Here is a 24,360-nt window from a genome sequence, read left to right on the forward strand (position 1 = left end):
CCCCACTATTGTGGTCTGCATTCTGGATAATAAGCAATTGACCATGGAGGGTGGGAAACTTGGCAGTGCTGTCCTTCCCTGCACAAACAGTCGGGATGCCTGGATATTTTCAGCTCAGTACAAAAGCTTGTAAAAAGAATGAGGTGGATATAAAAACCATGGAAATACGGCTTCCAAATAACCCATTAAAGTTTATTGCTGCAAGAAGTATTAGTTTCTGAACATTTATGCTTGTTATTTGTCTGATGATTTTTAAGATTAGTCTTTCAATTGCTTATTTATGCATTATGTAACTTCTGAAATGCAGCTGATTGCACTTTTTGCCCTCCAGGATTCATAACTTGGTACTTTTTTGTCCTCTGTGTCCTCTTTGGGGTAAAGGTGTGGAAAACGGCAGCTCCTGCTTGTTTGGTAAAAACCTCGTTATTTTCATGATAGCCTTAAACTGGCCTTATGGGGGGAAGAAAATATACTTTTTTTTTTTTTTTTCAGTCTTGCTGCTCTTTGCTCTGTAGTCAGTTTCTGGCTTAATAAGCTAAGCTGGGGTGACCTTTGGGGGCCTGTGTTTGGACACAGAATATCTGTAGCTGCATCTACAGACTTTCTCCATCTCTGACACTATGATAATAGACTCTTCAAAGCTACTGAGTGAAATAAAACTGATGCTTGGTTAACTTATGAGGACTGTAAAATGTGCTTGTACCTGGGAAAAGTGACTAAATTGTATTATTCGTTCACTCTCAGTGACTTCCAGATCAGCACCTCATTTTGCATATCAAAAGATGGTTTTTCTGGCTGGCAATGCTCTGTTCAACCTGGGGTCTAGAAACTAAGCTAAACTAAGCTTTTGCTATCTGTCTCTGACATCAGCACTGGGAAAAAATAAGCATTTGAAAATGTAGTTGATAGTTCTGTCAATGTATAGGATGAAAACCCCGGTTGCTCTTTTTTGCTTAAATGGATTGGCAAGGTTATAAGGCCTGAACTGTTCTTTTCTCATTAAAAAGACACACAAAAACTATGCAGCAAGTGACAGGAGTGTGTTAATGCCCTGCTGTGCAGGGGTAGCTGAGCTTCCTTCGTGTGTGGGTTCCAGCAGCGCTCCATGGCTTTGGATTCTGTCTGCGCCGTAGCCGTGCGCCATGCTGGGTCCCGTGGCACCTGCGGGAATCGAAGCCCTGAACCTAATGACCGGAAGGAGAGACAGGCAAGACCTTGGGTGACACGTGTGCGCTCAGAGTGAAATGTGCTGACTTAGTCTGAAATTTATTGCAGACATGCCCCAAGTCCCATCCCCTGGGCAGTGTGTGTGCTTTTTTACCCTGTGGAGACCAGGGACTAGAGAGTGGGCCCAGGACAGCATCTGCTGCTGCAGCTCTGGGGTAGTGCCTCCATCCTCACCCTTCTCCCTGGCAGAAGCCCTGGCCATAAGCAGGGTGAAATCTCCCGTGAAAAATTGTCCCCTTCATGACAGCTCCATCATACTGTGGTTTCCTCCTCGATACTGGGAAACAGATGACTGCATCAGATTATCCTTGTGAATGAAGAAACCTGACTGTATTTATTAAGAAGTTTGTGCATTTTCAAATCCTTTGTTGCAGTGATGGGCAAAGAAAGTTAATGAAAGTAAAAGGTATATGCAGTCAGTGTTTTTGTTCGTTTTTTTCCAAAAATGTGGTTATGTATAAGCAGATCCTTGGTGGGCAAACCACTTGTAACTTGGTGCTTTACAGAAAATCTGTCTTACTGACAGTACATTGAATCAGCACACAAGAAAACCTGGTGCAACTGCGCATACAGATAATGATGGTCGTTGCTTCTCCCTAGGAACTTTCGCTTCAGGCTGTGAAGCGTCTTGGATGAATCAGGACCATCCCACACTTTGTGTGCAAATTGAATTGAAAAGCCGTCAGTCAGAAGCCTGGATTAGGAGCTAAGACTTGATGCTTAGGGGCAAAAGTCTGGTGGTATTTAGTTTATCTGGTGGAAATAATCCTCTTGGGAAGATGTTTGGTGCAATGACCTGAAGAAGGCAAGGACTTGCCTAGCCTGCGGAGCAAAACCTCTTGAACTACTTGCCCAAATCCTGGAGCCCTAGGAAGCGGAATACATCTGTTGCTTCTGTGGAACTCCCCAATAAAGCCATGGAGAAGTGGGCTGTAGGACGGTTGTGTTGGTTTTCCTCTTGGTTTTCTAGCATGTGATTTTGATTTTCTTCTGAGTTGTGGTGCAACAGCTTCCCCATTTGCAAGAAAATCTTTCCTCGTTTACAGAAGCAGGTGGGTGAGAGTCTTTAAAACGTAGGTAGGGAAGTGCTGCAGTCGCCCCTGCGATTGATGTCGGGAGCCTGGGGAGCAGTGTCTGCAGCGTGAGGCTCAGTCCTCAAAACACGTTTATGTAGCTTTATCCTTTGTGGGGCGTCTGCAACTTCTGTAAAAGTAAATGGTGTCCTGAATGTCGATTAAGATGTCAGCAGGAGACAGGGCTGAGAAATAGCTGTGGTCCTGAATGTGTGGCCGCTGAGTCCAGCAGTTGCTTTGTGCCTTTTAAGGGCAGGCAGGTTTAATCTGCAGCCGGAGTGGCCTTTCTCTCCTACTGCTCTGATCTCTAGCTTGCTTAAGCCACAGCCTGCTGTGCTGCTTTGGAATTTATTTAATAGCTCAGTTGTTTGGACATCATTAAAAATATAATGAATGGAATGAAGCAGTAATAAGATGAACAGCTCATAAAGGGTTTTAGTCTAAAAATATCTGCTTCAGCTCAGCCAATATAGTGAAGTCTGCGGCAGCAGTCACAGGAAAGTCCGCTGCATGAATCTCTTGTAAGCCTTAGCTGGCTGTGCCTGAATGAGGCTTACGTGTTGTCTCCCCTCATTTATCTTTTACAATGGGCCCTATTTTTTCCACCTCTGTGTTACTTTGGTTTCCTATTGTTTCCCTTTCATGGACCTGATACATAGCTTGAGAGGAAAAAGGTTATTCTTCTGTAAATTGAATTGCACATCAAATATGTGCTGTGTAAATTTTTCCTTTTCTAATGTGGGAGTTTGAAGGAATTGAATTTCTGTGCTTTGCCTGGCTGGGTTTTGGCCATTTGAAGGGTTCGAGAGATGGAAATTGTTCACATTAAGACTCAGTGTTTTCCTAATGGTAGATGTTCAAAGCATGAACTGAAGGTCACAAGTAGGGAATTATTCTCCCTGAGGCTCCTGTGGTAGACAGGGGAAGGGAAGCATCTGTAATGAACAGAACTGGTGCCTCTGCCCTTGTCTCCTGCGTGGTGGTGTCTGCAGGAGGATGCAGGAGTGGGATGTGTGGTTACTTCCCATACTCCCCATTTGAAGTTTAAGAGGGTTTGCTATGAAGATTAGAGTGGGCTTTAGATACACGTGCTGCATATAAAGAGCATCATTATAAAAGTGCTGGTGCGGGTTTTGTTCTGGGAAGAATAGAAGAAATTATTTTTGAGCTAGTTGATGATGAATGCTCCCCTGAAAGACTCCCTTGCGTGAGGACTCCCCCCTCTTTATTTCCAGGCACAGGAACGCTGCTCCTGCCGCGCAGTGTCTTCCGGAGTTGCAGTATGTTTCAGAAAGGTCTCACTTGGCTCCCTTTGCGTGATGCGATGCCGTATTGCCAAGTGTGTGGGAATCTAACACAGTGTTGGTGTGGTTGCTTCTTAGCTCTTTTGATGTGCTCTTTCTCAGTGTAGGTTTGTATTACCAAGGCCAACACTTTTAGCTTAAATAGATCAGTTGTGTCAAACTTAAATGACATACAGGTTTACTCCTTGTAGATTCCAGGTTGGCCCTTGAGATCTGGCCAACTTTGAGATCTTCATGTGTCTTCTTCTCTAGGTTCAGTCTCAGTCCTTTCTCTTTCCATTAATCTGCATTCCTCTGAATGTCCTTTAAGCAGATCTGTGTCCTGTTTCCATGACAATACTTATACAATAGATGCTCTTCCTGGACTGTGTGTGTATGGATTTTTCATTTGTAAACCTCTCTTTGCATCAATGTCTGATATATTCAAGGTCTCCTTGAAGTGTTTATACAGGCATGTTATTACAGATTGACTTAAGATGGACTCTGGATGGATATCAGCCTATCCCTTGAGTTGAGCTTCACAGTCTCTCCCTTGGCGAGATGAGTGAAGGACGTGATTCCTCCCATTTTACTAATGAGTAAAATGGAAAGCCAGAGGCGTTTCACCATGGTCTGTCCAAGTTCCTCCTTCCTAATTTTATTTCCTTATTTAGACTGTGATGCTCATTGAGGATAACTGGAACTGGGAAGATAACACTAACGATCGCAAGAACAGCTCCTAGGTTTAGTTTGTCGTGCTGGGGTCTGGGAGTGATGGTCGGCTGCAGTCACATGAGATGGCTGGGTGTTTATCCCTCTCTTTTCAATGCATGTGCCAGTGCCAAGGTCTCCGAGGGAGCGCGGCCAATCCAAAGCAGCAAGCAGGCTGCGAGTGTCCCTGCAGGGCACGTCTTGCAGTTGGGCTGGCAGCTCATCCGTGTCTTGTCTAAAAAGAGCATGACATCACACCCACGTTCTTCAGGCGACGCGCTCAGAAGTGACAGGCGAGTCACCTTCCAGCTCAACTTCAAGATGTTTATGTCAGGCAAATAGCCCCTGCACCACCAAAGAAAAGCTTGATGGAGGAAGGCAGCAGCACAGGGGTTTTTGGTTGTGCGTGTCTGTTCTCCGTGTGGATGGTGTTTCTGGGGTGTGGAAATAAACCAAGAAGAAGGAGTTCTCTTCACAGCAGTGAAGCCTCATGTTCTGTGTGTTACTGGATAGGATTGATGGTCTCTGCTTGATTCTTACTTGCCATGAAACTCTGAGGAAGAGCTTACCAAATTGGCTAATGGTCCTGCAAGCGGTATGTGGCAAAAAAAAAAAAAAGGTAAATACCCTCATTTACAAATGAGGAATAATTTCTAAGACCCACTTAAAATAACACTACTTCAGAAGTGTTTTAATGGTCGTGAGTACCCTTGTAGCAGTTGCCATCTTGGTTTTGTCTGTATTTTGCTAGTGAAATGGAGTTTACCTGAGCATGGCAGTACCACGGGATCTTTCAAGTGAGGAGCTGTATGTTTCTAGTCTTTGCTGGTGAGCAGCTGCTGCCTGAACCATCTTTCACAGCAGGCTCATTTGAGAGAACCAACCTGCACACCCAGTCCCTGCCTCAGTTTACCCTTTCTAGTGCTTGGTAGGAGCGAGGTTCTGCCGAGTCCCTGGGAGGCTGCTGCAGTGCAAGCTTCCCTCCGAGGAGAGGGCTCTTCAGGATCTGTCGAAGGCTGTTCTAGCCATTTTATTGCAGTGCCTAGTTATCTGAGATGATTATGAGCTCTTCTGCTTATCTTCAAGAGGAAATTTTGACCTTTATTTTTAAGAGAACTGTGTGTGATGTGATCCCCACCCCAGACCAGTCTATTAAAATCTTAAGGGCCTGTTCCCTTTCACCTTTGCTGCCTCCTTTAATCTGTAGCTTGCATAAAAGTCTTTTTTAAGGTTCATTAAATAAGTTGAGATGTATGAAAAGACAGGGCAGGTCTGTAGAAGGGCAGTATCTGTATTTAAGTAACAGATAGAAGATGATTTTAAAGTAAAGAGGCTCCTTGTCTTCCTGCTTCTGAATGACTTCAGGCACCGGGGAGCTCCCATGTGGGGCTCCAAGCTTGTTCTCCGAGATGAGTACATGTTACTGCCTAGCTTGCAAAATTACGCTTGTGGCAAATTCTGCAAGATAGGTGCCTGTGAGTTTGGGAAGCAGGACTGAGCCCTGGGCATGTTTTCTGATATAATTAAATTGGCTTAGTTTTGTTTTCAGTGAAGAGGGTAAAATTGCCTTCTAGATTTTTTGATCAGTTATGACCACAAATTAATAATGAATCTCTGTAGTGCCAGATGCAAAAGACTGCCTAATTGCCATGGCAGCTCAGAGGAACCTCGGCCCTTCCTTGGAATTTATTTGCTTTCTGTATCTTGGTAAGAGGAGTCTGTGCCATGAGCTCGGTGTTCCTGGTTGCTCTTATCTTAATGACTCTTCTACTCAATGGTATAATATTTCACCTCTTCTGTTTTCAAGTGCATTCCCATATGAACTGTGATATCACTGATTTGGTATTTAGTTAATGTAGTCCTTTGTAAAGTTTGTCCTAGTTAAAACTATGCCTGCAGTGTTGGCCGCTGCATAGTATTAAGCAGCCTTGTGATACTTCCTAAAGAAGCACAGAATAGCTAAGCATCAGAGGGAATAAATTAGAGGCAATAAATTATGAAGGCAGTTGAAGCATGAAGACGTAACATTTTGCAGCTGCCACGCGTGGGGGTTGTCGGGGTTCCTTCAAGCCTGAGCTGGCGAGCTGCCGCGGTCCCAGGTGCGAAGGATGGGCATTTCTGCCCCTTGCTGATGGGCTCCCAGGTCGTTCCTGCATTAACCCATGGGTAGCAGTGGACAGACGTGGCTGGTTGTGCTCAGGAACAGTGTAAGCAAAGCCACGGTGGGGGTGACAGGGCTGCGGAGCCTCCGCGCATCCTTGCAGGTGCCGGGCTGGGCCTGGGGTTCCTGCTTCCCTCCTGGCTGCTCCTCCGCGTGGGCTGCAAAGGCCATGTTGGGGTGAAGGCCTCTTCTCCAGTGCAAAATGCTCACTGGAACAGCTGTGCTTGGTGGTGGTTGTGGTGCTGGTAGCTGGAGAAGATTAATAGCAGCCAAACAATGCTGCTTGCAACTAGGAAGGCGCCTTTGTTGTTGTTTATTTTACTTTTTTTAACAGATGAAGCAAGTTCCCTGTCAAGAGATACTCTCCAGCAAAATAGAGTGGATGAACACTGGCACCCAGTGTCTAGACAGACTCAGTTCAGAGCTGTGTTCCCAAACCTGGGAGGCCTCTTACCACACTGCTGCCCGAGTTTCTGTCCTGCTGCACGGAAGGTGTGAGGTGCTCAGCCTGGCTTGGCACCTGAGCTCCCCGGGGCTACGGTTGTTCCTCGTTCTTCGGTTTGCCGCCTCCTGGTGTCTGCTGGTGCTGATGGCCACCTTGGTGGAGCAGTTTTTTTTTCTCTCTTTTTTTTTTTTTTTCTCTTGGTGTCGGTAGCCTTAAAGCAGGATTGCAGATCGTGGTTTCCCTTGGAAAGGGAGGAAGAGGGGAAGCGTGTAAAACCTCTTCCTCCTCCCTGGGGAAGTTTTTTTCAGGTTACTCTGCAGCTGGTAAATGCCGTTTCAAAGAAGCCTTTAGACTTGCACTTAAATCTATTCCTGGTAAGCAAAACGCTTAACCACATGCTTTAAATTAAGCTTGCGTTCAAGTGTCGTTGCACTGGAAAGCAGCAGGACTGGAGCATGCTGGAAGCTGAGCACGTCCTCGAGTTGTTGCTGATTAGATCCTGTTCCAGGAGCGCGCCAGCCTGGGGCTGCTGCGTGGGGTGCAGCCCTGCCCGCGGGTGCTGCTCGGGGAGCCCTGCCACCACATTCCTGCCCCAGGCTGGGTTGGGTGCTAGGACTCCAGCATAGGCGCCTGCTTGGTGCTCGCTCTGAAGTACCCCAAAGGCTGGAGGGCAGGACTGGCCTCAGGATCTCCTCATTCTCCTGTTTCAAATCTCTTTGCTATTTCCTCAGTGGGGGACATGAAACCAGAATGTGAGAGAGCTCCACTGCCTTGCCTGGCACCTTGGCAGGCAAGGTGAGGTTGCTCACCTTGCTCATCTTGCAGCAAGGAAAAATGGAATCTGAAAATGAGTTTCCAGAAAAGCCCTAAAACTACCACCACAAGTAAGATGAATGGTGGACTGTTCTGGTCTGTTATTATCCAGAAGTAACTATCAGGCTGTTTTTTAGTGAACAAAGAAATATTAAAGGGATAAAATAGTTTCCATTTAGCTTTCATCTCTTGTTGACTGTACTGGAAATGAATCATGACATAAAGATAAAATGAAGTGAAAAAGATACCATTTATTTCCTTTTCTGTAGCACATACTGGATGCTTATTCTGAAGGTTAAAATTCTCCTGAACAAAACCAGGTTGCACTAAAGCACATAGGCATCCCCATGGTAGAGAGCCCCAAAGTTAGGGGTAAAGAGCGAGGGAAAATGGCTCTGCGTGTCTCCCTCCCTCTGCAGGCCGTGTTTGTGCTGCTGATAGGTGCCCTGCCAGGCTGGCGCGCAGCTGCTCCCATTAATTTTCCAGGTCTCTGGTGGAGTTCTCCGTAATCATCTCCGTGGAGTTCTCGGAAGTGAGCAAGCGCAGCGCAGTCGTCTGGGTGAAACATTGCCCTGCCTTGGCCGCGTTGGGGCTGTAGTCGAGGAGACCTTTCTGCTGATTTATTTGGGTGTCTTGACTTCCAAGTGCCAGTAGATTCAGGAAGCGCAGGATAGTGGGAAGGGGGTTAGAAAAAGCCTATGAAAGGTTAATTCTGAAATGCGGGTTTGCAGAGAGAAGCCAAGTAGCCTGGTGCAGTGGTTCCTTTGTTTTGTTTGATCTAGCTAGTGTTCTTCCATTGGGATTTATAAATTATCCCATGCTGTAATAGCTTTATTCAGGAGCTAGTAAGTACCTGCCTGCTCTGGCATGGCTGCTTGCTTTTCTTTTCCTTTTTTCTTTTTTATTAGGAATGAAGATTAGTTGGGAACAAGGAGATAATCATGGTCTTGTATTGTAAAAGTTGTGCTCCTTGATAAGATTTCAAGGTTAGAACAACAATAGCATTAAAATATCTGTCGTAAACCACCATAGATAATTCAAGCAATAAAAATGCTTTTTAGCTATGTAAATAGGGTAATAGACTGGAATGCAGTGACTGGATCTATTGAATGTTGGAGTTTTTATATTCAAGCAATATAAAGAGAAAATAGAGCCGAAGATTAACCTGAATAGGAAACAGTGAAGGTTTCTCTTCTGAATGGTGAGTTGGCTAGAGATAGATCCGAGTATTTTTACTTCGTTTGAAGGTGCCTGAATGAGATGTATGTTAACTCAATTGGATCAGTGTGATGAATAGGATGGCAGACCTCTCTGCCCCTTTGCTTTTTCCCCCTGACACAGAGCTGTGGGGTTTTAGGAAAGGCTGATGAAATTAGCCTGAATGCTTCTTGATGGTGGGATGCTGTCCAAGGATTTGTTGAGTCACATCTAATGACTTCAAAACTGCTAATTAATTCCGAATGAACTGGAACAATGAGATGCAGCTCTCAAGTGCTAGGTTTTTAAAGCTGCTGATTTTGAAAACTTCCACCACAGTCACCCTGGGCATGGGGATCAGGGAGGTTGTGAGCAGCCGGTTGGAAAGGGCATAAACAGACAAGGGTAGAACTGAGGTGAGGGGGCAGAGATCTCGTTCTCTGTCTGCAACGCTGCTGGGGATCCAGCAGCTCGCAGCAATGGATGGTGGAAGATTCCCAAACTTAACCGTTTGCTGTTCTGATGTCTTTAGCAGGATAAGACAGAGTATGCCCTTGCATCCAGAATGTGAGTTTGGGAGGCATCCTTGGAGCATGTGCATGGGGACGCAGGGCCACAAACAAAGAGAAAAGCAGGAAACTAGAAAAAAGTTTAGAGCGGAAGAGACCTAAGGTGGGCAGAGATGGATCTGAGGCCCTGAAGTTTCATTTTGAAGAATAAATGAATTTGAGGGACAGGTTGCAAACTGTGGAGTTCATTTTTGACTGTTTTAGTTCTGGCTGATGCTCTCCAACATCCTGACGTTTCATAGCTCCTTGCTAGAGAGATGCTTTGTCTATCTCTTTCCGCTCCGATCATCCTTCCTTGCCTTGCTTTGTAAGGCAGTTGTGTCTGCAGCTCTCACCTGACCTTGTCTCCAGAGGTGAAATAAAGGTCTGGTGCCACTTATCTATGGTGGAATTTAGTACCATGACCAGGATTCCTCTGCCTTGCCTAAAGGAGCAACTTTTCTGGGCTGCGTCTGTGTTCTGGGGACGATGTTTGAGGTATGTTGAGGAGCTCCACAGGTGCAATTGCAATAAAATAATCCTGTTTTCCTTCCTTCTGTCATAAAATAGGATATGGTTTGGCAGTTGTTCAAATCAAGACAAATAAAATAAGCTGCTCTATATTCATCTCAGAAAGAAACAGACTTAGCTACGAAATGAGTAACAGGACTTTGTATTCATCCCTACCAGTCTGCTCCGTGACTGCTTTCGTTTCCATGCAATCACTGGAAAATATTATGTTGATTGCCAGGGACAAAGCTTGGAGGGTGGGGGGGAAATTTGTGCCACTGATCTACAGTGGAATTGGTAAATGGGTGAGACAAAGCTTTAATAATATTATTCTGTGTGACATCTGATGTAAATAATACCGTTCTATTAATCTCTCGAGCAATCAGAGTGTGGCTGTTAGAGGCAGCCAAGTATGAGCAATAATATTATCTCTTCTAAGGCAAGTTGGAATAAAAACCCAAATCTGCTGCTGCGGGAGTGGAGCCTGCCCTGGCTCGGACACGGGCCCTGCCGGCCGAGGGGCTCCGGCTCTTCTCCTCCGGTGCTCGGGTCCGTGCCCAGCCGGGTGCCGTCGGGGCGTGCGGACCTTGGGTTTCCTCTTGTGGCTCCTTCCCTCCCTCTCTCGGGCTGGGTGCCTTGGTCGGCTCCTGCTTCTGTGTTGGCCAACTTCACGCAGGAGCGTAGCGGGGGCCCGGCCGGATCCTCCTGCAGGAGCCAGCTCTGCTTCTCAGGCCCTACACCCCAGGTGTCCGAGGCGCCTCTCTGGTTGCCCCTTCTGCACAGGAACCAGCCATGTGAAGCAACGTTTGCTTTGTGCAGATGAACAACAGCAGTCAGGAATCACTGCTGCCCGAGTCCAGAGCCACCAATGCCGACTGTCCTGTAACACAGTATTAGTTAATGCAGCCAAATGAAGTAGAATTTTTAAATGAGATCCCATTTTTCAACTATGATTTGAAGATATGCTGTGGGTCAGGGTTGTCTGATTCTTCACAGTTCATTAAGTGGGGAGCAGCTAGTGTTAGAGAGTGACTTTTAAAAATGATAGATTTTTATTTATAGAATAGTTCCAGTGATAAATTTGAAGGAAGAAAGCGTGAAAGCAGGAGAGGGTTCATTTTAAAAGAAAAATTAGTAATTTAATTAAATTGGGATTTTGAGTATCATTACAGAAAATTAAACACTAGTTCTGCACTGCTTTTCAAGTCGTTTGCTATATATGATGGCATCCTCCCTACCTACAAAGCCTGCCTGGTCACTAATATTTCCATGTGGAAGTGGCTGGTGACCAGCTACCTACCCAGCTGCAGCGGCTTCCCGGGGGGATGTCCCGGCTGCTCTGGCTCGAGGAGCTGGAGTCCAAGCGGGATAGGGCCGAGGCCGGGAGAGGGACTCGGAGCAGTGTGGGAGCCGCGTGGAGCTGCCCCACTGGCATGTTGACTGTGGGTGCAGGATGCACGTGTTTTACCTGCAACTTCTTTGTGTTGTATTAAAATAATCTACATCAATTTTGATGAAAAACATTGACTAAACATTTGCCTTCAGTGGTGCTGGGTCCATTGCACTGTTCAGGAATCCAGTTGCATAAATTTATGTAAAATCCGGGTTAAATGTACAGTGAAATGATAATGAATCCCTGCGGACTGAAATGTTGCTCGTTTTGTCTAGACAATAGTTGCTAATTATAGGTTTTGCTGTGTTCTATATGTCTCCAAGGTGTAGCGTGCTTCAGGCAGTTGTAGGAGCCTTTGAGATGCCCAGTAAAGCTCTGTTGGGAAGCATTATTTTAAGCAGGAATATGATTTCTGCATTTTCATCAACCGTAATCATGTCAAAAGGCTGGAGCTGCAGCAGACTATAGGGGGGTCACAAGCTGGGAACATGGGTCAGTATTTTATTTCCCACTCAGGTTATACTTGCTTTATTTATACTCCTCAGATGCAGTGCTTAAATGGTAGCCTTAACTAGCCTGACAAAATCTCATGTAATCCAGGACGGTAAGTTTAATGATTATATGCCCTTCTTATTTTGATACATGTACTTGGAGGCTAGGAAGATGCCACTGAGATCGGTCCTCTCTGTGGATTCTTCACTTGATGTGTGTCTTATGGCTCACTGCCCTAACCAGAAGCAACTTTCTTTGGCAGTTCTACCAAGTCATACGTGCGGAAACCCAGGAAGGCTGCAGAACGGGATCCAGCAAGGGACGACGTTCAGCATCGGAGACAAAGTGAGATACAGCTGCAACCCAGGCTTCTTTCTGGAGGGGCACGCGTTGCTCACGTGCCACGCCAGTTCAGAAAACAGTGCTTCCTGGGATTTCCCTCTACCCTTCTGCAGAGGTAACGTGTCCTCCCTTCATCTGGAACAAGCTACAATGAAACAGGATTGCAGTGAGTTATTTGGGCTTGATAAAATCTTCAGGAGCTCTAAGCTTGATTTAAAAGACTTGAAATCTAAACATGATGTTAACACTGAAGCTCCATTTTAATAGTTTCCCTAAAGCTGCCAGGATTTGGGTTTATAATAGACAAGAAAGTACTTAAAGTATTCAAAATGCTACAGCTACTTTTATCTTCAATTTCTTTGCCTAAAAAAAAAAAAAGAAGAGATGGTGTTAACCTCAAGATAAGGCAATTTTCTGAGATCATGGAATATTTAAATCAAATATTAGAAAACGAGAGTGGGTGTATTTCCTTTCCCCAATGTCACAGTTGCTTCCGTTTTGGCAAACTGCACAAGGGTTCCAGTGTTGTGCTTGTGAAGCCGCCCGAGTCGGCGCAGAGTGCTCGCATGCCGCGCAGCCTCGCACAGGCAGGGTGCTGCATGGGAGGAAGAACGCTTCCTTGGCTGCATGAGCCTCGCCAGCCTTTCTGCCCTTTCGGGTATGCTAACTTCAGTTTCCTTCTGGCTATAGAGCACTTCTTGCTAATCCTCTGGGGCTGCAAGGGACTAGAGAGTCCGTAAACATTACAAGTGTTTGGGTTGTTTTGCCAAAACGATTACTGCTACTTCAAGTCTTTTTCCCTCAATTCCTTGTATACTTCAGCAGAGCATCTTATATTGATTCCTTTTATTGACTGTCTGCTTGTGCAATCAATTAGCAGGTCCACACTGCAGTATAAATCTTGAATTTAAAATGAGCAAATATTACTTTCTTGGTGTGTTCTTACCGTTTTCCTCAGTGAGTTGCACAGCGGTAATACGTGCTGCTCACTTTCTCTGCTTTGGGTATTATGCCACTGAGAGTGGTTAATAGAGCTAAACTGCTACTAGCGGGTTAACTGGCATCCTTTTCTTTGACATTTCAGTGTGATCAATTACGGTTGTTTTCTCTTGAATCAGAGGTTTCATTAGGTAGGACCTTTTCTTTTAAGGGATCAGGGGTGGTCCCTTGTGATTTCAGGGTCGGTGTGAGGAAAAACATAACAAATTTCAGCCATGGGAGTGCCCAAGTCTTTATGCTTTTTGGAAGGAAAGCCATTCCGTGCGTGAAGGGACCAGTTTCCAGTAGCCTGAGAGGCAACTTCCTTTGCAGGAAGGCAGTGTCTTCCTGTGCCCTGCTGCACTTCAGGTGTGGGTGTAGGAGCCCCAGTGAGGGAGGGATTGGCTCCTGCCCCCAGCAGGCGCTGAAGCCCTGAGACACGAGCTGCGTTTTGAGACCTGTTTTAGTATAGCCTGCTACAACCAAGGAAAAACTTCACTTAAAGGACAGTTACTTCCTATGCCTGGTATGAATGTCACAGTAAAAAAGAAATCTAAGATTTGTGTTGGTGGTAACCCCAGCGGAAAGCTTGTTAGATGCACTTGTACATGTTCTTCTGCTTTGTGATGTAAGGTGGAGGTGGGTCATGCTGCAGGACCAGACGCAGACAAATCAAGATGAAAGATGTCCTTTAGCAGAGCAGATATTGCAATCTTGAGAGCAGCCGTCTTGGGAATAGACATGCCTAATGTCACCGCAAAGGACAGCGTTCAGCGTGGGGAGCTCTGCCTAATAAGGAATGCTCTTTCCTTCCTTCCCGGCTTCCCAGCGGAAGGGCAGAGGTGCGAGACAAATGCTGAAATGGGAGTGTAAATGTCAATGGTGCTAATCAATAGCCTTCTGTTTCTTTACGCTCTTGCTTTGTACTTGCCTTCGTCTTTGTAGCATCCTTTTATGTACAGTGCAAGCCTTGTCCCTGTTCTGGGCTATGATGAAATAGTCAAACATGCAAAGAAATGCGTGGTAGAAAAGAATAAGAAGCAAATGTGTGTGACAAGCTAGAACTTAGCTGTGCCAGGGCAGCAATCCTTTAAAGAAGTGCTGTGGCCCAGCAGCTTGTTCTTCATGTGAGCTGTCTGCCCTCCTTTGCATGTCTCTGCTTCAGAAGTACTCTTATTTTATAAAGGGTACATATAATTTTGGTCAGCAAGGGAAGCAGGCATGAGTTCCAGATACAGAAGGACTGGCTTGTTGAAGCACTTCTTTGCAGAGACTGGTTGAAGCTGCTGGTGCTGTGGCTTATCAGTGATTTTAGGAGCAGTTACATCAAAATTGATTCTTGGACTCTGAGCTAAAGGAGACTGTAAATTCCCTCTGCACAGAACCTGCTCTAGTGAGTTATGTTTCTTGCCTGTGTGGCAGGAAGGATTAAACTGCAGTGATCTCATTCCAGGAGCAGCCGTGGGTGACATCTCACTGTGATCTGTAAGGTAGCGGAGCAGAGAAACGGGTGGCAGCTCTGGCCGCCCAGCACAGGCGCTGGGCCGGGCCTGCCGGCCTGCACGTCCTCAGCCAGTGTGGTTCCCGTCCCGAGCTCCACGTGGACCCCCGCTTATCCCGGCTGTACAATATGCATCTGCAAATAACCTGAAATTCCCATTTCTCCATTGCCTTTATGTTGTATGTTTGAGATCCACGTTGCCTAGAATACAAGTAAGGCCTCATCCTTAGCCTAGCTGGGACCTTAAGCTGTAGGCTACAGGTCCAGCTCTGTTTTCATCTTGGCCACTGGTTTGTTGGAGGCAGAAGCCCAGCTGTGCTTGGAATCCCCTCCCGTTTTGCTGTGGTCACTGAAGAGCAGCCCTCGCTCAGGACAGTTAACCTCAGCTATGGCAGGGTGTTCTGCTAGAAGTTGCAAAAGAAAATCCTGACACATCTGATCCGGCTTTCTGAAGCACATCCATTCATGCGGAGAGAGGCGTTGCCGAGATTGTTTGCTGAATTTAAGTAGAACTGATAGATTTATGATTCTGGTAGGCGGATGAGGAAGAATTCAGTAAGCCATCTGAAAAGTTGAGAACATTTGCAAAGCTACACTTTAAGCGTATCAAATATGCATAATCTCATTAAAAGTGGTCTGTCTTATATCTCAAACAACTGCTTAGACTGCACCATGCCCAAAATAATTGAAGGGCTGTTCTAGAAGGTTTCAAAACATGTTTTAAGAATAACAAGCTCTAAAAACGTAGGAGTGCACAGTTAAAGGGGGAATAGGAAAATAATATATTTGCCATTAATTATCTTTTGCAGTGAATATTTTTTCATTATTTTGATGGAAATATCCCTTCTGTAAAAGACCTTTGGATAGACCTACTGTAAGTCAGTTTAGCCCAATCAGAAAAGATATAGGCCTCTTATTTAAGAATGCTAGCAACACTTGAGAGTTAAAATTCTTTAAATAGCGTATTCTCCATACCTCCCAGAGTTCATTCTAGTGCTAGGACAGTTTTATTATACAAGATACTGTCTCAGATTTCCTGGAACCTGGTAGTAAGTGTGACTGAGAACTTGTCCATAGGAATAGCTTCTTCCAAATGCTTTTTGCTTTACACTGCTTTGATCTGGGGACTACGGGACTGAGGCGCATGAGTGCGTGAGCGCGGTGCGAAGTGGTCGGCACTGCCGTGTCTCAGAGCGTGGGGTTCGCGCCCAGCCCGGGCTGCACACACGTGGCTTGGGGTTGGTGAGGCAGGACTCTGTTTGCAGTAGTGCTTTGGACTGTTGCTTGAGGCCAGTAGTGGCCAGGCAACAGTCATCTTTAATATAATGTGTGATGTTGGAGAGCTACCCTTCTGGGGGGAAGTATCTCCTAAGGATAGATTGTTGCTTCAGATGTCGGCGCTTTGCTGAGGCAGCGAACGGTCTTGCTTTGCCTGGCTGGCTGCTAGGCGTGTGGTCTGAGCAAGTGAGTTCCCAGGCTGAGAATCTCTTTTGCTCGTCTTTCTAGCATCTGCAGGGGGACTTAATCTTCAGAAATTTAATTAATTTAATTTGAGAAATTAATTTTGAACATAACAGTAAACTGATAAATTGTGCTCATTGTCTATAGCTAGAAAGCATTCATCCTCTAAAAAGCATTTTCATCCCCTCTGTGCAAGGGCTAGGTTTGGAAACAGCCATTTTTCTTTTGCGTGGGCCTTCTCTGGAGGACACGGGCTCTTGCGTGTGTTTTGGTGAACTTTGACAGTATTGAGCTCCTGTTCTCACGTGGGGTGCTTCCCTCACTGAGACAGGGCTGGGTAGGAAGGGCCTCGAGGTGCTAGTGCAGCACGTGCAGTGTGTCCAGGTACCGCAGAAAGTGAACGACCCAGGGTGTTCCTCACTCCATCACTTGCTGTCTGTCAGTGGGAAGCGAGGTCGCTGCCTGGGCCTTCTGCTTGTTGGCTTGGCCAGCTGCGCTGTGCAGCAGATGAGCACGAGAAAGGGCAGTTGGCATGGGCGAGAGCTTGGGTTTGGTTCATCCTTCAGGTTTCATGAGCTGAAGGCTGCAGGTTCCGGCCCTGCTGATAACCCGGCTGGTACTACAAGCCACTAACTCCTGAGCAGGGTCTGCCAGCTGAGCGCTACCAAAGCCCTGCTGAGCTGTCTGCCAGATCCTCCTGTCTGCTCCTGGATGCTCATGAACCACTGCATTTTGCAAAGCTGCTCACTTGTGTTAAATTTCCATTTGGAAGGGTTTTTTTAATGATTTATCATAAAAATACATGTTAATAACATAAAGCCCCAAGCTCCTTGACTAACACATCCCAAATGCTGCTCTGTAGTACAAGCTGTAAAGTTAACAGGCTTTTCTTAGCTGCCTTCCAATGAGCGCGAGGCTGATGCCGGATGCGCAGGCACTGTGTGCTGCCCCGACGCTTGTCAAACTAATTCTTGGTTTCCTTTATCTTCCTGTGTGTGTTTTTATTGGATCCTCCCGCTTTAATTGCGCTAACAGTGACTGCTGCCGAAAGCCTCACTGCAAATAAAAGAACCTGCAGCGAATGGGCAATGCTGGTATAATCCAGAAGTGCCACCCTGCTATTGTAGAACAAGTGGTTACGTTTTTAGCACTGCGATTTTGGCAAAACATTGATTTTTTTCAGAGAACGGGGCAAAGCTCAGAGAGCAGGCTGGCATGTTTACGGAGCGCTGCTAAGCGCAGTGCAGGCCCAGTTCCAGGCTTGGTGGCTCTTTAATGCTGCAACTGCTCCCTCTGCCCATCTGGCAGGAGCTGTCGAGCGTGGTCACCTGCAGGGAGGTCCCTAGGGGTTGTTCCATGCTGAAGATGCTCTTGGAACAAGGCCAGCTCTTCCCTGGCTGCCCGTGAGCCGAGGGGCAGCCGTGCCCTGCGCGTGCCGCGACCGTGGCAGGGCCGCAGTCCTGCGGCCTGCAAGCGCCAGCGTGTTTGAAGGGCACGGACCAGGGGTGTGAGCTTGGAGGAGGGGTGTAAATTCCCTTTTCCTTCATTCCTGGCTAAAAGGCATGTTTAGTATTTTGATTTGGACGTATGTTTCACTGCATTCACGTTCTGTGGAATGGGACCTCTTTTCAGCACTTGGCAAACCAAAGGGAGAAGGGGCCTATGCCTGTGAAATCCTCTTTTTTCTCAGCTTTTGAATTCCCTGCCGTTTTTGTCCCTCCCATGCCCGTAGCTGACAAGGGAGGAGGTTGCAGACAGCACCTCAGAGGATCCTAATTAGGAGCAAGGGCTACAGGGACGGAGCACAGGAACATGCGAGGAGGGAACGGCCTCCCGGCAAGATGCATTAGGCTGAGGAGCTGCTTCCCCGGGGAAGTGTTGCAACTCCGTCACTTGGGGTGTTTAAAATTAGACTAAACAAATCACTCATAAATGTACAGTTGGGAATAAGCTGGCATTTGGAAGGAGGTAGATGGAATGACCTAATAGGGTTTTGCATCCATCCACATCTTTGTTTCTTAATAGCATGTGGAAAAAATATTTGCTCTCTATCCCCATAATATAATTTTGAATAATATTTAAAACTAGAGTTTTTAGCCTATTACAAAAAGTATTGAGGCTTCTAATGCTTTACTGTGACTCTTTGTCATTGTACTTTGTGCAGTTGGACAAAATGTTATGTGTTGTGTCTTGCAGCTGATGATGCTTGTGGAGGGACATTGCGGGGACAGAGTGGAATTATCTCAAGCCCTCATTTCCCTTTGGAGTACGGCAATAATGCAGACTGCACATGGACTATTCTAGCTGAACCCGGAGACACAATTGCTCTGGTTTTCATGGATTTTCAACTGGAAGATGGATATGATGTTCTGGAAGTTGCTGGAACCGAGGGATCTTCGCTCTGGTAGGTTACTGGCCCTGCTTCTTCATGGTCTGTAGGGCAGAATTTCATATGCAGAAGTATGAACAAAGGTAGGAAGTTTAGAGCGAGCAGAATAAATATTGAACAAGGGTAATTCCTAGTTATTCCTAGGCAAAGGTTATACCTGTTCTGTTCCAGTGATGGATGGTTTTTATTTGCTTGGTAAGTTTTTACAGTGACTGTTGTCTACTTTAAAGCATGTTTTTGCAAAAAAAAAATCATATAAGATACAACTGCCTAATAGAAATCAAGAATTACAAAAATAAAAACCAAGAAACCCTTGGCTATACCATTAGCAAACCTTGTTTTTGTTAAATTGCATTCTGATTATTACTAAATATGTTGCTGACAAGTTGACTCTACTGTTAATGAACCTGCAGCAAATGGCTACAGATGAGTTTGTTCTTTAAAAGGAGGCTGTGTATGGAATTTAAATAGTTCTCTCATCCCATTAAGTTTGCTTGAGCAGTGCTCAAATGTGCAAGCTTTCAGAAACATTGCATTTATGTGTAATAAATGCCCCATTGATTTTTTTCAATATACTAGAGCAGCCCAAATCATCAGTGATAGGAGGTCTGAAGTGAGGGCTTGTAGAAGGAATTTCATGTATTGCTTATAGCAAAGGAAAACTCTGTCTTATTGATGTAGACACTCTGATTTTCTGCTTTGTGAGTTCATCAACAAACAGTTACAGCTGCTATCTAGTAGCAGATGATGGAGAGTAATCTTAGACCCAACATTCCTCTGGAATGGGAGAATTAAGCATTTGAAATAATTAGGTCCTGCCTGAGATTATCAGCAGGAAGTTAAATTACGATTATTTATGAGGATTCCCTCACTGGTGCAAGTAATACTCATTTAAGTAATTTACACTTGCCTGGCAATTAAGGGGGGGATAGGGTTTGAACATTCAGGATGTGTTAGTATGATACAGCTAGCCATTTACTGTGTACCAGTTGTTTACTGTGCCCAGGACCCCTTTGAAAATTAGATGCTGCAGTTTCATGGAATAGAAAATGTTTTTATTAACGTGCATTAATATTTTAGGGCGCTGCTACTTACTGGCCATTATGCACTGCAGAGAGGATCAGTCACCAGTGCTCTGTGGGTAGGGATGAAGGCAGTTGGTTAAGAAACATTATTCAGCCTGGGGGTGTTGCCGGTGCAGCGCTGTGTCTTGTCATATCAAAAATAAAACAATGCCTGTCAGAGGGAACCTGATGGAAAAGTAATAAACTTACCCACAAGTACACTGTGGTACAACTTCAAAAATGGCAGGTATGTCTTAGAAAATGAAGTCACTCGACTTTCAATAATATACATGCAAAAAACTTTTTAGAATGAGATGTAAGAGCCGTTTCAAAGGAATAAGGCTTAAATCGCTCTGGAGGCTGTGTCACAGGGAATAACGATGTTTTTACTAACTCCTCCAACCCCAAACACCTACATGCTGCATATTTAGTGTCTTCCTTTGGGTAGAGTTTCCCTGGGAGCTGGCTGAACTCTGCATGCTGGAAGCAGCATTGGGCACTGGATTAGCTGTTGTCCAGGCAAGAGACGGGTCATGCTGGGGAGTGAAAGAGGAAACCAGAATTCCATCCTGAGCTGCGAGCAGAAAGCATTCCTCCTTTCCAAGGTTTATCCTGCATTTTTATACCATCCTGAAGAGTGCGTAGGCAACATAAACACAGCAGACAAAATTCAAGGAGACCTGCTTTAGTATTCTCAGGAAGTAAGATTTTTAGTCCCATAAGCAGAATTACAAAGCATCTTATTTCAAATCTCATTTTTCAAAGCTGGCCTTCACAACTCAGAGGCTGGTAATTAAATTCAGATGACTCATTTTTCCCATTTTTAAACAATTTTTGCCTGTAGGGGGGAAGAACTGGAGCTCATATCTCTTCTTTAAATATGTTGATACGATTCAACTTGAAAATATAGCTAAAACCCTTTTTTTCACTTCCTCTGTGAAAACCTAGTTTTAATTATCAGTAATGGGGCAGATAGACTCAAACTATTCTATTGAAATACCTTGCGGCTAAACATTTCATAAGCATTATACTTTTAATCTGGTCCAGAAGTGTTTGTGTATACACAAACAATTAAATTCCATCCAGAATATAACTCACGTCTAATTTCAAGTTATAGAATATTCTTTAGTGACAGTATCTACAAAAGCACCAGCTCAGCCTGTTAGGCAGGCTTGCTTTGGGCTGCACTTTATGAAAATCTGTGTTTTGTTCACGCTCCCCTCTTTAAAAACAGCTGCTGTTGTTGTGTGAATCAGCTGCAGTTACAGGATCACAAGTGTAAACAAAGGTGCTCGGCTGCCCTGGGCGCTGTTGTGTCTCACCTAACTGGTGAGGGACCTTAGAGGTGTGGGTAGCTGTGATGACTTCTCTCATGGTTACTGAAGCGTTTTGCTACTTTTGATAGTGAAGGTGGCCTAGAAAATGACTTAAGGCTCCATTCCAGTATGTGTGTGTTTATGGGCATTGACCAGGAGCCGGTGCTCCTTTTTCTGTGTACAGTGCAGGTATTGGGCAGAGCAGGTTTTGCAGTGCGTGCAGCTGGAGCAGGCGAGGTGGGTGTCGGGTAGAAGCCTTGCTCTCGAGCCATAGGGAGCTGGATGCAGCAGAATTTCTTAGAGCAGGCATCCCGGAGGTTGTGGAAGTAGATAAAAGGCAGCCTGCTGTTTGCTGCTGTTTCTTTTTGCTTTTGAGTCAGAAAACGGGAGGAAGTGAAGGAGGGAGTGCACTGAACAGGCCAGCGGCTGGGATTGATGCTCTGCGCAGACCGGTGGTGACTGGCAATCTAGGGCTGCCTCTTCTGCGGTGAAGCTACTCAGAAACCTCTGCTCCTGCCAGATGAATCAGTTCCATGAGATAAAGCTAACAAGTGTCTCATCTGTCTGGCTGTGACAGACCGTCTGGCATGTTTTGAAGGTTCATTAGATGGTTCTAATCTTCAGATGAGAATTTACTTTGAGATGTAGATGACTTTTTTAATAATGAAGCTTTTCAATTCTTTTTACAACTGTGCTGTGTATTTTGCAAGTGTATTTGGGGAAGGGAGGAATCTGGTTGGGACAAGGCTGTACCTTGGGGAGATGTGGTTTCCTGCTGCCGGGTTGTAGCGGGATGCTTCTCAAATGACAGGTATTGCGGTGTGCAAAGGGTCAGGAGCATTTTGGATCCCTCTTGAGTGTTGTGTTGGCTTCTGGTGCTCTTCTGGCACCGGGTCTTACCCAGTACAACACCGCTCAGTGTCATGCTGAGAAGTGCTGGGGTGACGTGGGAGAATGGCTTGCTTTGGGACCGCTTCCTTCACTTGCCACTGGACTCTGCTTTTCTACCCGAACCATTGAGCCCGCTGAGCCCCGAGCTGTGGAAATGAGAGTCCCTTGGAAAGGGAAACTGCTGGAGTTGCTCCTTCCTCTGAGCAGTGCAGGCCAGGCCGCCTCGTGTATAAAGAATATACATCTGGATTCCTTACTGTAACCTAACTGACTCCATGGTGCTGCCCCCTGTGCCCCTCTCCTCTGACGCACTCGTGTCCTCTGAGTCGGTCTCTCCAGGTGCTTTTCTTGGTGCTCTGAGGCAGCTGCTGTTTGTTTGCAGGTGTTTGCAAAGCAGATTGCCAGGTGACTGCTGAAAAATGGATTTCATCTCACACTTGCCACTTGCTTTTTGATTTTTTCCAGTCAGTAACTGCTTATACTTGAAAGTTGACAAGCATTATCCTTCCTCAGTGTGTGCATGAGGCAGAAGACTTGAAAAGATTATTTATTGTGTTCCTTGAAATAACTTATTTCATCCCTGGTTAAAGCCTAGATAATGCCAGTGTGAAAGTTTTCTTTTCCTGTGCATTGAGTTAAGCTTTCTTGTTGTAAAAGCCTGCTAAATACCAGTACTTTCTGTGTAGTATTCAGATGCTCTTCTTCCTTGGTCCTGTTTCCCATAGGGAATGGACTGCGAATGAATAAAAAATGTGTACGAAGTGACTTTTTAAATCCCCATTTAAGTGTTGGTTACATCTTCATCAGGATCTGGGAAATAAATTTTGACTTGTACAGCGTGAGTTTTTTCCACCCCCTTTTTGAAGAGTTCAGCCGTGCTTTCAATTGGAAACAAATTCTACAAAGGCTCGAATGCAGTGAAATCTAAAAAGTTGCTTCCCAGGGAAATAGTCATCTTGCAAAATATCCCCTGCTTGTAGAACTTGTCATCTATGGAGATAAGTTCAGGGAGGAAGTGCTCAAGAATTCTGCCAGAAATCCGAGCGTTCCCGCTTGTGTTGGGAGCTCCTTGGGAGCTTGTCCTGGAGCCCTGGCGTGTGTGATAGCTCCGGGAGGTAGTTGAGGCGCCTCCCGTGGAGCCGTTGCTCTAACAGGAATCTTCAGCATGAGCAGTGCGGGACTTCATGTGCTGGGACAGACCCTCAAGACTGCAGAGCTGCGTGGGTGAAAGTCAGAGCTTCGTAGCACTTCGTTCTTCACCCCTTGTCCCGACAGCCCGGCCTGCTGGCGGCCTCTCACGGCTGCCTCCACCTCCCGGCCTCGCTCCGCGCTCCCTTCCGCCCAGCGTGGCGGCCGGAGAGACCCTGGAACAAATGGGTGAGAGGCCGGAGAGACCCTGGAACAAATCAGTGAGAGACCACTCGACCTTCCTGCCCAGCTCTCATTCACTAGGACATGATTAGATTTCATATACCACTTTCTGGCTAATCGTATTTTTCCATGCATTAATATGATTAATTCTATTTGCTAGAGAGTACACAGCATTCCATGAATATTGAGGCTAATGGTAGGGAAGAAGCTGCTTTTAGGCAGAAAATTTCACTAATCATGTTTTAATTGTCCTTTCTTTCCTAATTTCTCCTCCTTTCATTTGTTTACTGGTGAGCTCTGAATCAGAGAACCTCCATGCAAAGGCTGCTGTGGTGTGGGCTGCCCCTCAGGGGATGAAGTGCAGGAGAAGCTGCAGCATGTGGAAAAACTCTGAAAGAATTCCCAAACATGAGGAAATTGATGCTTGGTCATTTCTGTGCTGGCTGCTACTTGTGGGGAAGAAAAAACGACAGGCTTGCTTCCAAAAACAGCTGACACCTGTGGGCCAACAGGTTCTCAGAAAGATAGACTTCACGTGCAAATTAGGATAATGCAGCTGACTGAAAGCTGAGAAAAATATTGGTAATCTCAAAAGTGGTTTCTGGATGTCACCCAAAATATAAGCATATAGATGGAAAAACACAGAATTGTACCTTTATTATTTGGCAGGGACAGGGGCCTCTGCATAAGTGTGAATGTCATCACAGCTTGTGAGTAGTTGGGCATCTGGAACACATCTCGAAACCTGGTCTCCCTTGCTCTTGGAGTGAGATATTCAGCTCTTTTAGGTCGTGCCAGTGTTACCACAAATGCTGTCTAAAAAGTTTCTGACCTCGTGTAAAGGCACTTCGAGATGTCCCTGCCTCGTCCTTTGCGGAGGGCGCCTGTGCAGATGGCTTCGCTTCCCTTGTCTCGTGATCAGAGCGCGGTTCGTGTCGCTGTGTGCCAGGCTGCACCGCTGCTTTCTGAAGTTGGCTGATGTGTTTATGCAGAGGGGCTCCCTTTGCAGGGAGGTTCCCCATGTTGAGGGAAACTGGATTTGCATGTCAAAATCTGGCTGCTGGAGCTGATAGCAGTCGTGTTTCACACTGCTAGCCCTTATCTAAAACTTCAAAGTGAAAGAGCATAGAGACCTCGGCAGCTGTTTCAGTACGTTCAAAGTCTTTTCTCTTCTGGGTTTTCTTTGTGGACAAG

General features: G+C 45.7%; 1 protein-coding gene across 1 annotated transcript in view; it reads left to right on the top strand.

Annotated features, from left to right (window-relative positions):
• The window catches only part of CSMD2 (CUB and Sushi multiple domains 2), a 240,890-nt gene that overhangs the window by 44,855 nt on the left and 171,675 nt on the right, over positions 1-24,360 (top strand). The window contains 2 exon segments of the mRNA XM_088531067.1: positions 12,116-12,310; positions 18,332-18,539. Of these exon segments, the coding sequence (XP_088387193.1) occupies positions 12,116-12,310; positions 18,332-18,539 (403 nt within the window).

The sequence above is a fragment of the Tinamus guttatus genome, unplaced genomic scaffold (assembly GCF_059628265.1).
Source record: "Tinamus guttatus ecotype Peru unplaced genomic scaffold, ASM5962826v1 Tinamus_guttatus_pri_ptg000397l, whole genome shotgun sequence".
Classification (NCBI taxonomy): Eukaryota; Metazoa; Chordata; class Aves; order Tinamiformes; family Tinamidae; genus Tinamus; species Tinamus guttatus.